The sequence below is a fragment of the Cuculus canorus genome, chromosome 1 (assembly GCF_017976375.1).
Source record: "Cuculus canorus isolate bCucCan1 chromosome 1, bCucCan1.pri, whole genome shotgun sequence".
In the NCBI taxonomy this organism is placed as follows: Eukaryota; Metazoa; Chordata; class Aves; order Cuculiformes; family Cuculidae; genus Cuculus; species Cuculus canorus.
The window spans coordinates 207768934-207783129 of record NC_071401.1 but is presented as its reverse complement, the minus strand read 5'-3'; the positions used below and the strand labels follow the sequence as shown (position 1 = coordinate 207783129).

The following is a 14196-nucleotide window of genomic DNA, read 5'->3' as shown; positions in this document are numbered from 1 at the left end:
GACCATGAGGTCCTTGAGATAATGATGACCCTGAGGTCCTCAAGATGACGATGTCCATGAGGTCCTCAAGATGGTGATGACTGAGGTCCTTGAGATGATGATGTCCGTGAGGTCCTTGAGATGGTGATGACCGTGAGGTCCTTGAGATGGTGATGACCGTGAGATCCTTGAGATAGTGATGATTGTGAGGTCCTCGAGATGGTGATGACTCTGAGGTCCTTGAGATGTTCATGAGGTCCTCGAGACAGTGATGACCGTGAGGTCCTCGAGAGGATGATGATCATGAGGTCCTCAAGACAGTGATGATTGTGAGGTCCTTGAGATGATGATGACCGTGGGGTCCTTGAGATGATGACCGTGAGGTCCTTGAGATGGTGATGACTGTGAGGTCCTTGAGATGTTCATGAGGTCCTCGAGATGGTGATGGCTGTGAGGTCCTTGAGATGATGATGTTCATGAGGTCCTTGAGATGATGATGACTCTGAGGTCCTCGAGATGGTGATGACCATGAGGTCCTCGAGATGGTGATGGCTGTGAGGTCCTTGAGATGGTGATGACCGTGAGGTCCTTGAGATGGTGATGACTGTGAGGTCCTTGAGATGTTCATGAGGTCCTCGAGACAGTGATGACTGTGAGGTCCTTGAGATGATGATGTTCATGAGGTCCTTGAGATGATGATGACTCTGAGGTCCTCGAGATGGTGATGATCATGAGGTCTTTGAGACGATGATAGTCATGAGGTCCTCGAGACAGTGATGACCGTGAGGTCCTCGAGATGGTAATGGCTCTGATGTCCTCGAGATGATGATGACTGTGAGGTCCTTCACATGGTAATGACCATGAGGTCCTTGAGACGATGATGACTGTGAAGTCCTCGAGATGGTGATGGTCATGAAGTCCTTGAGACAGTGATGACCGTGAGGTTCTCGAGATGGTGATGATGATGAGGTCCTCGAGATGGTGATGACCGTGAGGTCTTTGAGATAGTGATGATTGTGACGTTCTTGAGACGATGATGACCATGAGGTCCTTGAGATGTTGATGACCGTGAGGTCCTCGAGACAATGACGCCCGTGAGGTCCTCGAGATGGTGATGATGATGAGGCCCTCGAGATGATGATGACCGTGAGGTCCTCGAGATGGTGATGACTGTGAGGTCCTCGAGATGGTGATGACCGTGAGGTCCTCGAGATGGTGATGATGATGAGGTCCTCGAGATGATGATGACCATGAGGTCCTTGAGATGGTGATAACTGTGAGGTACTCGAGATGATGATAATCGTGAGGCCCTTGAGATGATGATGACCAGGAGGCCCTCAGGATAATGATCACCGTGAGGTCCTTGAGATGGTGATAACCGTGAGGTCCATGAGATGATGATGACCATGAGGTCCTCGAGATAGTGATGTGAGGTCCTCGATATGGTGATGACCGTGAGGTCCTTGAGATGGTGATGATCATGAGGTCCTTGAGATGGTGATGTCCATGAGGTCCTCGAGATGATGATGTCCATGAGGTCCTCGCGATGGTGATGCCCATGAGGTCCTGGCGATGTTTCTCACGTTGAGCTGCGGTGGTTCCTGAGGAGCTTCCGCTGACCCTCAACTTCTCGTTGGGCTCCAGGACCCTCTCCAAAAACCTGGTGAAGAACGCCAAGAGGACCATCGGCCGTCAGTACGTGACCAGAAAGAAATACACTCCACCGCCGTGGGAGCAGAGGGGCGGCCACCACCTCCCCGAGGACCACGAGGACGACATCGCAGGTGGGGACACCTCCGGGGGGGGAACGGAGGGGAGAGGGCGTCAGATGGGACCTTCCATGGAGCCTCTCCTGGTGGGAGAGGACTTGGGTTGAGTTGGGTTGGGTTGGGTTGGATCCCTATGGAGATGTCTCCATCCCCACCATCTCCTCTCTGGGATCCCTATGGAGATGTCTCCATCCCCACCATCTCCTCTCTGGGATCCCTATGGAGATGTCTCCATCCCCACCATCTCCTCTCTATGATCCCTATGGAGATGTCTCCATCCCCACCATCTCCTCTCTCTATGATCCCTATGGAGATGTCTCCATCCCCACCATCTCCTCTCTGGGATCCCTTTGGAGATGTCTCCATCCCCACCATCTCCTCTCTATGATCCCTTTGGAGATGTCTCCATCCCCACCATCTCCTCTCTATGATCCCTATGGAGATGTCTCCATCCCCACCATCTCCTCTCTGGGATCCCTTTGGAGATGTCTCCATCCCCACCATCTCCTCTCTCTCTGAACCCTTTGGAGATGTCTCCATCCCCACCATCTCCTCTCTCTATGATCCCTATGGAGATGTCTCCATCCCCACCATCTCCTCTCTATGATCCCTATGGAGATGTCTCCATCCCCACCATCTCCTCTCTCTGATCCCTTTGGAGATGTCTCCATCCCCACCATCTCCTCTCTCTATGATCCCTATGGAGATGTCTCCATCCCCACCATCTCCTCTCTATGATCCCTATGGAGATGTCTCCATCCCCACCATCTCCTCTCTCTATGATCCCTTTGGAGATGTCTCCATCCCCACCATCTCCTCTCTTTGATCCCTATGGAGATGTCTCCATCCCCACCATCTCCTCTCTCTATGATCCCTATGGAGATGTCTCCATCCCCACCATCTCCTCTCTCTGATCCCTATGGAGATGTCTCCATCCCCACCATCTCCTCTCTCTATGATCCCTATGGAGATGTCTCCATCCCCACCATCTCCTCTCTGGGATCCCTTTGGAGATGTCTCCATCCCCACCATCTCCTCTCTATGATCCCTATGGAGATGTCTCCATCCCCACCATCTCCTCTCTATGATCCCTATGGAGATGTCTCCATCCCCACCATCTCCTCTCTCTATGATCCCTATGGAGATGTCTCCATCCCCACCATCTCCTCTCTATGATCCCTTTGGAGATGTCTCCATCCCCACCATCTCCTCTCTCTATGATCCCTATGGAGATGTCTCCATCCCCACCATCTCCTCTCTATGATCCCTTTGGAGATGTCTCCATCCCCACCATCTCCTCTCTATGATCCCTTTGGAGATGTCTCCATCCCCACCATCTCCTCTCTATGATCCCTTTGGAGATGTCTCCATCCCCACCATCTCCTCTCTATGATCCCTATGGAGATGTCTCCATCCCCACCATCTCCTCTCTATGATCCCTATGGAGATGTCTCCATCCCCACCATCTCCTCTCTATGATCCCTATGGAGATGTCTCCATCCCCACCATCTCCTCTCTCTATGATCCCTTTGGAGATGTCTCCATCCCCACCATCTCCTCTCTGGGATCCCTTTGGAGATGTCTCCATCCCCACCATCTCCTCTCTCTATGATCCCTATGGAGATGTCTCCATCCCCACCATCTCCTCTCTGGGATCCCTTTGGAGATGTCTCCATCCCCACCATCTCCTCTCTATGATCCCTATGGAGATGTCTCCATCCCCACCATCTCCTCTCTATGATCCCTTTGGAGATGTCTCCATCCCCACCATCTCCTCTCTATGATCCCTATGGAGATGTCTCCATCCCCACCATCTCCTCTCTATGATCCCTTTGGAGATGTCTCCATCCCCACCATCTCCTCTCTATGATACCTATGGAGATGTCTCCATCCCCACCATCTCCTCTCTCTATGATCCCTATGGAGATGTCTCCATCCCCACCATCTCCTCTCTGGGATCCCTTTGGAGATGTCTCCATCCCCACCATCTCCTCTCTCTATGATCCCTATGGAGATGTCTCCATCCCCACCATCTCCTCTCTATGATCCCTTTGGAGATGTCTCCATCCCCACCATCTCCTCTCTCTCTGATCCCTATGGAGATGTCTCCATCCCCACCATCTCCTCTCTATGATCCCTATGGAGATGTCTCCATCCCCACCATCTCCTCTCTATGATCCCTTTGGAGATGTCTCCATCCCCACCATCTCCTCTCTATGATCCCTTTGGAGATGTCTCCATCCCCACCATCTCCTCTCTATGATCCCTTTGGAGATGTCTCCATCCCCACCATCTCCTCTCTATGATCCCTATGGAGATGTCTCCATCCCCACCATCTCCTCTCTATGATCCCTATGGAGATGTCTCCATCCCCACCATCTCCTCTCTCTATGATCCCTATGGAGATGTCTCCATCCCCACCATCTCCTCTCTATGATCCCTATGGAGATGTCTCCATCCCCACCATCTCCTCTCTCTATGATCCCTATGGAGATGTCTCCATCCCCACCATCTCCTCTCTATGATCCCTATGGAGATGTCTCCATCCCCACCATCTCCTCTCTCTGGGATCCCTTTGGAGATGTCTCCATCCCCACCATCTCCTCTCTGGGATCCCTATGGAGATGTCTCCATCCCCACCATCTCCTCTCTCTGATCCCTATGGAGATGTCTCCATCCCCACCATCTCCTCTCTCTATGATCCCTTTGGAGATGTCTCCATCCCCACCATCTCCTCTCTATGATCCCTATGGAGATGTCTCCATCCCCACCATCTCCTCTCTATGATCCCTATGGAGATGTCTCCATCCCCACCATCTCCTCTCTATGATCCCTATGGAGATGTCTCCATCCCCACCATCTCCTCTCTCTATGATCCCTATGGAGATGTCTCCATCCCCACCATCTCCTCTCTATGATCCCTATGGAGATGTCTCCATCCCCACCATCTCCTCTCTCTATGATCCCTATGGAGATGTCTCCATCCCCACCATCTCCTCTCTATGATCCCTATGGAGATGTCTCCATCCCCACCATCTCCTCTCTCTGGGATCCCTTTGGAGATGTCTCCATCCCCACCATCTCCTCTCTATGATCCCTATGGAGATGTCTCCATCCCCACCATCTCCTCTCTCTATGATCCCTATGGAGATGTCTCCATCCCCACCATCTCCTCTCTCTATGATCCCTTTGGAGATGTCTCCATCCCCACCATCTCCTCTCTATGATCCCTATGGAGATGTCTCCATCCCCACCATCTCCTCTCTCTCTGATCCCTATGGAGATGTCTCCATCCCCACCATCTCCTCTCTATGATCCCTATGGAGATGTCTCCATCCCCACCATCTCCTCTCTATGATCCCTATGGAGATGTCTCCATCCCCACCATCTCCTCTCTATGATCCCTATGGAGATGTCTCCATCCCCACCATCTCCTCTCTATGATCCCTATGGAGATGTCTCCATCCCCACCATCTCCTCTCTATGATCCCTATGGAGATGTCTCCATCCCCACCATCTCCTCTCTCTATGATCCCTATGGAGATGTCTCCATCCCCACCATCTCCTCTCTGGGATCCCTATGGAGATGTCTCCATCCCCACCATCTCCTCTCTCTATGATCCCTTTGGAGATGTCTCCATCCCCACCATCTCCTCTCTATGATCCCTTTGGAGATGTCTCCATCCCCACCATCTCCTCTCTATGATCCCTATGGAGATGTCTCCATCCCCACCATCTCCTCTCTGGGATCCCTATGGAGATGTCTCCATCCCCACCATCTCCTCTCTATGATCCCTTTGGAGATGCCTTCACCCCCACCATCTCCTCTCTCTGAACCCTTTGGAGATGCCTTCACCTCCACCATCTCCTCATGGGTCACTCTGAAGGTGGTTTTGGACTCTTCTTTCTCTCCGCAGTGTCCGAGGAGATGGACCGAAGCACTTTGACCTCCACCGCCGCCACCTCCACCCCCACCCTCCGCCCTTCGGAGAAGATGACCATCACCCACTTGGTGGAACGCGCCTGCTGCCGCGATTACCAACGCTTGGGCCTCGGCACCCTCAGCAGTAGCCTCACCCGCGCCAAGAACGAACCCTTCCGCATCTCCACCGTCAACCGCATGTACGCCATCTGCCGCAGGTGAGCCTCGACTTCCCCTAACGCCTCCTCACGAGACCCCAAAAGTCCATCCACCATCTCCTGGTGGACTTCCAGGAACCAAAAGTCCATCCTTCATCTCCTGGTGGACTTCCAGGAACCAAAAATCCATCCTCCATCTCCTGGTGGACTTCCAGGAACCAAAAGAAGTCCATCCTTCATCTCCTGGTGGACTTCCAGGAACCAAAAAAGTCCATCCTTCATCTCCTGGTGGACTTCCAGGAACCAAAAGAAGTCCATCCTTCATCTCCTGGTGGACTTCCAGGAACCAAAAGTCCATCCTTCATCTCCTGGTGGACTTCCAGGAACCAAAAGTCCATCCTTCATCTCCCGGTGGACTTCCAGGACTTCAACGTTGAGGTTGCGTTGAGTTCTTGGAGGATCCGAGCGGAGGTTGGGATGGAGGAGACCTTAAAGGTCGTTGGCTTCCGAAGCTCTGATGGTCTTTAGGGGTTTTCCGAGTGTGGGTGGGGATATTCCGATGGATCGCGGTGGTCAAAGCTCCATCCGAGGTGGGCTTGAAGAGCTCCAGGGATGGGGCAACCACGGCTTCCCTGGAAACCCTCTTCCAGGGTCTCACCACCCTCATGGAGAAGGAATTCCTCCTCATTTCCACTCTAACTCTGCCCTTCTCCGGTTTATCCCATTATTCCTCATCCCATCGCTCCATCCCTTTGGGAACAGCCCCTCTCCGGCTCTCCCGGAGCCCCTTCAGGTCCTGGAAGGTCCCTCTGAGGTCTCCTGGGAGCCTTCTCTTCTCCCCAACCCCAACTCTCTCAGCTGTCCTCGGACGGGAGGTTCTCCCACCCTCAGATATTCCATGGATCCTCCTCTGGACCCATTCCAACACCTCCATCTCCTCCTTCTGCTGAGGATTCCAGAATTGGACCCAACCCTCCCGATGAGGTCCCCTCGGAGCGGAGCAGAGGAGGAGAACCACCTCCATCCATCCTCTCCCAATCCCATTTTTCCCCCTCCTCTCTTCCCACCATCCCATTCCCCTCTCCCAATCCCATTTTTCCCCCTCCTCTCTTCAATCCATTCCATTCCCCTCTCCCAATCCCATTTTTCCCCCTCCTCCCTTCCCACCATCCCATTCCCCTCTCCCAATCCCATTTTCCCCCTCCTCTCTTCCCACCATTCCATTCCCCTCTCCCAATCCCATTTTCCCCCTCCTCTCTTCAATCCATTCCATTCCCCTCTCCCAATCCCATTTTTCCCCCTCCTCTCTTCAATCCATTCCATTCCCCTCTCCCAATCCCATTTTTCCCCTCCTCTCTTCCCACCATTCCATTCCCCTCTCCCAATCCCATTTTTCCCCCTCCTCTCTTCCCTCCATCCCATTCCCCTCTCCCAATCCCATTTTTCCCCTCCTCTCTTCAATCCATTCCATTCCCCTCTCCCAATCCCATTTTTCCCCTCCTCCCTTCCCACCATTCCATTCCCCTCTCCCAATCCCATTTTTCCCCTCCTCTCTTCCCACCATTCCATTCCCCTCTCCCAATCCCATTTTTCCCCCTCCTCTCTTCAATCCATTCCATTCCCCTCTCCCAATCCCATTTTTCCCCCTCCTCTCTTCCCACCATCCCATTCCCCTCTCCCAATCCCATTTTTCCCCCTCCTCTCTTCCCACCATGGATTAAACCCAACGTCTTCACCCTTTGCGCCTCCTCTTGAGGTTCTCCTCCATGAGTGCTCCTCAAGTTCTTCTCCTCCCATCCCTTCATTCCCATCAATCCAAGACATCGCCGGCGTCGCCCTTCTCCGTAGAACCCAAAAATCCTCGGAAAACCTCGGAAGAGCCCTTCCCCGCCCCCCTATCCGTTGATGTTCCTCACGGGTTCCTTCCATCTCTCGTAGCTATCCCGGACTTCTCATCGTCCCTCAAAGCATTCAGGACAACACCATCCAACGCATCTCCCGCTGTTACCGCCATAACCGCTTCCCGGTTATTTGTTGGCGCCATTCCCGCACCAAAGCCGTTCTCCTCCGTTCCGGTGGTCTCCACGGCAAAGGCGTCGTCGGGCTCTTCAAATCCCAAAACGCTCCCACTGGAGGTTGGTGGTCTCCATCCACCCCTTTGGGAATCGCCGCGGTCGGAATCCCTGAGGTCCTCTTTGCTTCTCCTCCGCGTGGAAGCAAAGAGGGTCCTCCTGAGGTCCTCTTTGCTTCTCCTCCGCGTGGAAGCAAAGAGGGTCCTCCTGAGGTCCTCTTTGCTTCTCCTCCGCATGGAAGCAAAGAGGTTCCTCCTGAGGTCCTCTTTGCTTCTCCTCCGCGTGGAAGCAAAGAGGGTCCTCCATGAGGTCCTCTTTGCTTCTCCTCCGTGTGGAAGCAAAGAGGGTCCTCCATGAGGTCCTCTTTGCTTCTCCTCCGCGTGGAAGCAAAGAGGGTCCTCCATGAGGTCCTCTTTGCTTCTCCTCCGCGTGGAAGCAAAGAGGGTCCTCCATGAGGTCCTCTTTGCTTCTCCTCCGCGTGGAAGCAAAGAGGGTCCTCCTGAGGTCCTCTTTGCTTCTCCTCCGCGTGGGAGTAAAGAGGGTCCTCCTGAGGTCCTCTTTGCTTCTCCTCCGCGTGGAAGCAAAGAGGGTCCTCCATGAGGTCCTCTTTGCTTCTCCTCCGCGTGGAAGAAGCAAAGAGGGTCCTCCTGAGGTCCTCTTTGCTTCTCCTCCGCGTGGAAGCAAAGAGGGTCCTCCTGAGGTCCTCTTTGCTTCTCCTCCGCGTGGAAGAAGCAAAGAGGGTCCTCCTGAGGTCCTCTTTGCTTCTCCTCCGCGTGGAAGCAAAGAGGGTCCTCCTGAGGTCCTCTTTGCTTCTCCTCCGCGTGGAAGAAGCAAAGAGGGTCCTCCTGAGGTCCTCTTTGCTTCTCCTCCGCGTGGAAGAAGCAAAGAGGGTCCTCCTGAGGTCCTCTTTGCTTCTCCTCCGCGTGGAAGCAAAGAGGGTCCTCCTGAGGTCCTCTTTGCTTCTCCTCCGCGTGGAAGCAAAGAGGGTCCTCCTGAGGTCCTCTTTGCTTCTCCTCCGCGTGGAAGCAAAGAGGGTCCTCCTGAGGTCCTCTTTGCTTCTCCTCCGCGTGGAAGAAGCAAAGAGGGTCCTCCTGAGGTCCTCTTTGCTTCTCCTCCGCGTGGAAGCAAAGAGGGTCCTCCATGAGGTCCTCTTTGCTTCTCCTCCGCGTGGAAGAAGCAAAGAGGGTCCTCCTGAGGTCCTCTTTGCTTCTCCTCCGCGTGGAAGCAAAGAGGGTCCTCCTGAGGTCCTCTTTGCTTCTCCTCCGCGTGGAAGCAAAGAGGGTCCTCCTGAGGTCCTCTTTGCTTCTCCTCCGCGTGGAAGCAAAGAGGGTCCTTCTGAGGTCCTCTTTGCTTCTCCTCCGCGTGGAAGCAAAGAGGGTCCTCCATGAGTTCCTCTTCGCTTCTCCTCCGCGTGGAAGCAAAGAGGTTCCTCCTGAGGTCCTCTTTGCTTCTCCTCCGCGTGGAAGCAAAGAGGGTCCTCCTGAGGTCCTCTTTGCTTCTCCTCCGCGTGGAAGCAAAGAGGGTCCTCCTGAGGTCCTCTTTGCTTCTCCTCCGCGTGGAAGCAAAGAGGGTCCTCCTGAGGTCCTCTTTGCTTCTCCTCCGCGTGGAAGCAAAGAGGGTCCTCCATGAGGTCCTCTTCGCTTCTCCTCCGCGTGGAAGCAAAGAGGGTCCTCCATGAGGTCCTCTTTGCTTCTCCTCCGCGTGGAAGCAAAGAGGGTCCTCCTGAGGTCCTCTTTGCTTCTCCTCCGCGTGGAAGAAGCAAAGAGGGTCCTCCTGAGGTCCTCTTTGCTTCTCCTCCGCGTGGAAGCAAAGAGGGTCCTCCATGAGGTCCTCTTTGCTTCTCCTCCGCGTGGAAGAAGCAAAGAGGGTCCTCCTGAGGTCCTCTTTGCTTCTCCTCCGCGTGGAAGCAAAGAGGGTCCTCCTGAGGTCCTCTTTGCTTCTCCTCCGCGTGGAAGCAAAGAGGGTCCTCCTGAGGTCCTCTTTGCTTCTCCTCCGCGTGGAAGAAGCAAAGAGGGTCCTCCTGAGGTCCTCTTTGCTTCTCCTCCGCGTGGAAGCAAAGAGGGTCCTCCTGAGGTCCTCTTTGCTTCTCCTCCGCGTGGAAGCAAAGAGGGTCCTCCTGAGGTCCTCTTTGCTTCTCCTCCGCGTGGAAGCAAAGAGGGTCCTCCTGAGGTCCTCTTTGCTTCTCCTCCGCGTGGAAGCAAAGAGGGTCCTCCTGAGGTCCTCTTTGCTTCTCCTCCGCGTGGAAGCAAAGAGGCTCCTCCTGAGGTCCTCTTTGCTTCTCCTCCGCGTGGAAGCAAAGAGGGTCCTCCATGAGGTCCTCTTCGCTTCTCCTCCGCGTGGAAGCAAAGAGGGTCCTCCATGAGGTCCTCTTTGCTTCTCCTCCGCGTGGAAGCAAAGAGGGTCCTCCTGAGGTCCTCTTTGCTTCTCCTCCGCGTGGAAGCAAAGAGGGTCCTTCTGAGGTCCTCTTTGCTTCTCCTCCGCGTGGAAGCAAAGAGGGTCCTCCTGAGGTCCTCTTTGCTTCTCCTCCGCGTGGAAGCAAAGAGGGTCCTCCTGAGGTCCTCTTTGCTTCTCCTCCGCGTGGAAGCAAAGAGGGTCCTTCTGAGGTCCTCTTTGCTTCTCCTCCGCGTGGAAGCAAAGAGGGTCCTCCTGAGGTCCTCTTTGCTTCTCCTCCGCGTGGAAGCAAAGAGGGTCCTCCATGAGGTCCTCTTTGCTTCTCCTCCGCGTGGAAGCAAAGAGGGTCCTCCTGAGGTCCTCTTTGCTTCTCCTCCGCGTGGAAGCAAAGAGGGTCCTCCATGAGGTCCTCTTTGCTTCTCCTCCGCGCGGTGGAGCGGTGACGGTTGGGGTTCTCCTCGTAGGGCCTTCTCCGACGGATTCCACCGCTTTGGAGCAGGAGAAGTATCTCCAAGCCGTCATCAATTCCATGCCCCACTACTCCGACGCCGGAGGGCGGAATACGCTCAGCGGCTTCACCTCGGCCCACATGAGCAGCTCAGGTGAGGACCATCGAGGACAACACTATGGGGGACCACCACGAGGGCTTTGGAGAACTTTGGCCACCTGAGAAGGTGGGAGAACTTTCCCGGTGGAGCTCCAGAGGGGGGGGAAGGTTGGGGGTGGGATATGGGGAACGCGGTGGCGTTGGATCCATCCGGGCGTTCGCTGAAGGGTTGGGGTGGGAGGGGGACAAAATGCCACCGGTGGAGCTCGCGTGGACACCTCGGTAAGTGTTCTCCAGCCACGTTGGCCAAGCGGTCAACCTTTCTTCTCGTGGAACATCGCTCCCATGTTGTGTTCCTCCATCCTCCATCCTCCATCCTCCATTCTCCATGGGATGGGGCAGGTGGGAACCCAATGAGGTCTTCTGGAAGCCTGAGGAGCAAAAGGTCATCCCCAAAACCCCCTTCTGAGACCTCTTTGGGGCTGAAGGACAGAGGATGAAGGCCATGAGTGGTCAACCCTTCTTCTCATGGTGGAACATCACTGCCTCGTTGTGTTCCTCCATCCTCCATGGGATGGGGCAGGTGGGAACCCAATGAGGTCTTCTGGAAGCCTGAGGAGCAAAAGGCCACCCCAAAACCCCCATCTGAGACCTCTTTGGGGCTGAAGGCAGTGAGCGGTCAACCCTTCTCCTCATGGTGGAACATCACTGCCTCATTGTGGTCCTCCATCCTCCATCCTCCATGGGATGGGGCAGGTGGGAACCCAATGAGGTCTTCTGGAAGCCTGAGGAGCAAAAGGCCACCCCCAAACCCCCTTCTGAGACCTCTTTGGGGCTGAAGGCAGTGAGTGCTTAACCCTTCTTCTCATGGTGGAACATCACTGCCTCATTGTGGTCCTCCATCCTCCATCCTCCATGGGATGGGGCAGGTGGGAACCCAATGAGGTCTTCTGGAAGCCTGAGGAGCAAAAGGCCACCCCCAAACCCCCTTCTGAGACCTCTTTGGGGCTGAAGGCAGTGAGTGCTTAACCCTTCTTCTCATGGTGGAACATCGCTGCCTCGTTGTGTTCCTCCATCCTCCATGGGATGGGGCAGGTGGGAACCCATCCAGGTCTTCTGGAAGCCTGAGGAGCAAAAGGCCACCCCCAAAACCCCATCTGAGACCTCTTTGGGGCTGAAGGACGGAGGATGAAGGCAACCACGGAGCTGCCGGAAGGCCATAAAACCCCTTTGTGGTCCTCCTCCACGGTTCCTCTTGGCCATGGCTTTACCTGGAAGACCTTTCCTTCACACTGAGGTTGACCCCGAGTCCTCTTTCTCGTTGCTTCTCCTTCGTTGAGGACTTTGGGTGGGGAGGAGACACAGGAGGGCTCAGGGGGGACCTCAAGGTGGCCCAACGCCGACGTTTTCTTGGTGCCACAGATGTCTCCGAGAAGCGCCAACCTAAGCTGGGATCGCTGATGAAGCAGGTGATGGGCGGGAAGGACGATGGGCCCGGGACCATCAGCCGTGGAGGTGAGGAGAACATCTGACCCAACCAGGACCTCCTGGTGGTGGTGGTCAAAACCCCCTTTGGAGAGTAGAAGTCCCCTTCTCGCTCAGTATTGGGGTGGAGGGTTGGTGGGACCTTCTCCACCCATCGCTCATCATCTTCATGGAGGGTTCTTCTCGGCGTGGAGGTCCGTCTGGAAGGGGGGTTTGGCTTTGGTGGCTTCGCTGAGGTGGGATTTCATCCGGTGCTCTCAGGGCTCTCTCGCTGAGCCGAGGGGAGCGCTCTCGGCACCCCAAAACCGGCGAAGGGCCACCAATCGCCCCAAGGTATGGTACCACCACCCATCCAAACCCTTAACCGGGCGTTAACCTCAACCGTTGACCTCCATGAACCCCACTGATGGTCCAAGAAGCCCTCACTCATGGCTTGGGGGAGGAGCAGCTCCCGGTGTCCACCAAGGAGGACCGATGGCCGTCCTCACCGTCCTCTCAGGTTTGCTTTTGGCTCCTTCAGCATCTCCTGGTGCTTCGGTGGTGGTGGTGGTGGCTCTATGCCACGCGGTAGAAGAAGAGATGCGATGTAGAGCGGCCGATGGTGGTCCATGGATCCATCAGGCAAAGTCCTACCAGGGAGGAGAATCATCTCCTGGTGCTTCGGTGGTGGTGGTGGTGGTGGCTCTATGCCACGCGGTAGAAGAAGGAATGCGATGGTGGTCCATGGATCCATCAGGCAAAGTCCTACCAGGGAGGAGAATCATCTCCTGGTGCTTCGGTGGTGGAGAATGACGGAATGGTAAAGGTTGGGAAAGATCTCCAAGGTCATCCAACCCCAAGAGCCACCACCACGTGGGTTTTGGAACCCCACCAGGCCTGGAGCCTCCATCGGTGCCCTCGGTGGTCGCTTCCAAGAGGGTTTCACCGCTCTTTTGGTGGTGGAATCTCATTCAATGTCCAATCCGAGTCTTTTTGGAGGCCGTTTCTTCTCATCCCTCGGAAGCGGCTCCGGTCCGGCTTTTCTCCGGGCGCCTCCGAGAGCGATGAGGTCTCTCCTTCCAACCCAAATAGTCCTTCTGAACCTTCATTGACCCCAACGGCGCTCAGCGAGGAGAAGGAGCCAAAGCAAACCTGGTGGCCACCACCTTCCCGGCATTCGCTCCCTCCGCTCCGGCGTTGAGGGCCAAACTCGGCCGTCGCTTCCCTACGGAGCTCCCGGTGGCCGCGGCGCTCCGTGTCGTATCCCACACCGTCCGCTCAGGTTTGCTTTTGGCTCCTTCAGCATCTCCTGGTGCTTCGGTGGTGGTGGTGGTGGCTCTATGCCACGCGGTAGAAGAAGGAATGCGATGGTGGTCCATGGATCCATCAGGCAAAGTCCTACCAGGGAGGAGAATCATCTCCTGGTGCTTCGGTGGTGGTGGTGGTGGTGGCTCTATGCCACGCGGTAGAAGAAGGAATGCGATGGTGGTCCATGGATCCATCAGGCAAAGTCCTACCAGGGAGGAGAATCATCTCCTGGTGCTTCGGTGGTGGAGAATGACGGAATGGTAAAGGTTGGAAAAGATCTCCTGAGATCATCCAACCCAAAGAGCCACCACCACGTGGGTTTTGGAACCCCACCAGGCCTGGAGCCTCCATCGGTGCCCTCGGTGGTCGCTTCCAAGAGGGTTTCACCGCTCTTTTGGTGGTGGAATCTCATTCAATGTCCAATCCGAGTCTTTTTGAGGCCGTTTCTTCTCATCCCTCGGAAGCGGCTCCTGTCCGGCTTTTCTCCGGGCGCCTCCGAGAGCGATGAGGTCTCTCCTTCCAACCCAAATAGTCCTTCTGAACCTTCATTGACCCCAACGGCGCTCAGCGAGGAGAAGGAGCCAAA

General features: G+C 55.3%; 1 protein-coding gene across 1 annotated transcript in view; it reads left to right on the top strand.

The window, feature by feature from the left end:
• Positions 1–14196, top strand: part of SBF1 (SET binding factor 1) — a 109844-nt gene that overhangs the window by 74228 nt on the left and 21420 nt on the right. The window contains exons 23-27 of the mRNA XM_054069688.1: positions 1624–1763; positions 5666–5888; positions 7767–7963; positions 10756–10893; positions 12261–12353. Coding sequence (XP_053925663.1) covers positions 1624–1763; positions 5666–5888; positions 7767–7963; positions 10756–10893; positions 12261–12353 — 791 coding nt within the window. The remainder of the gene's footprint in view (positions 1–1623; positions 1764–5665; positions 5889–7766; positions 7964–10755; positions 10894–12260; positions 12354–14196) is intronic.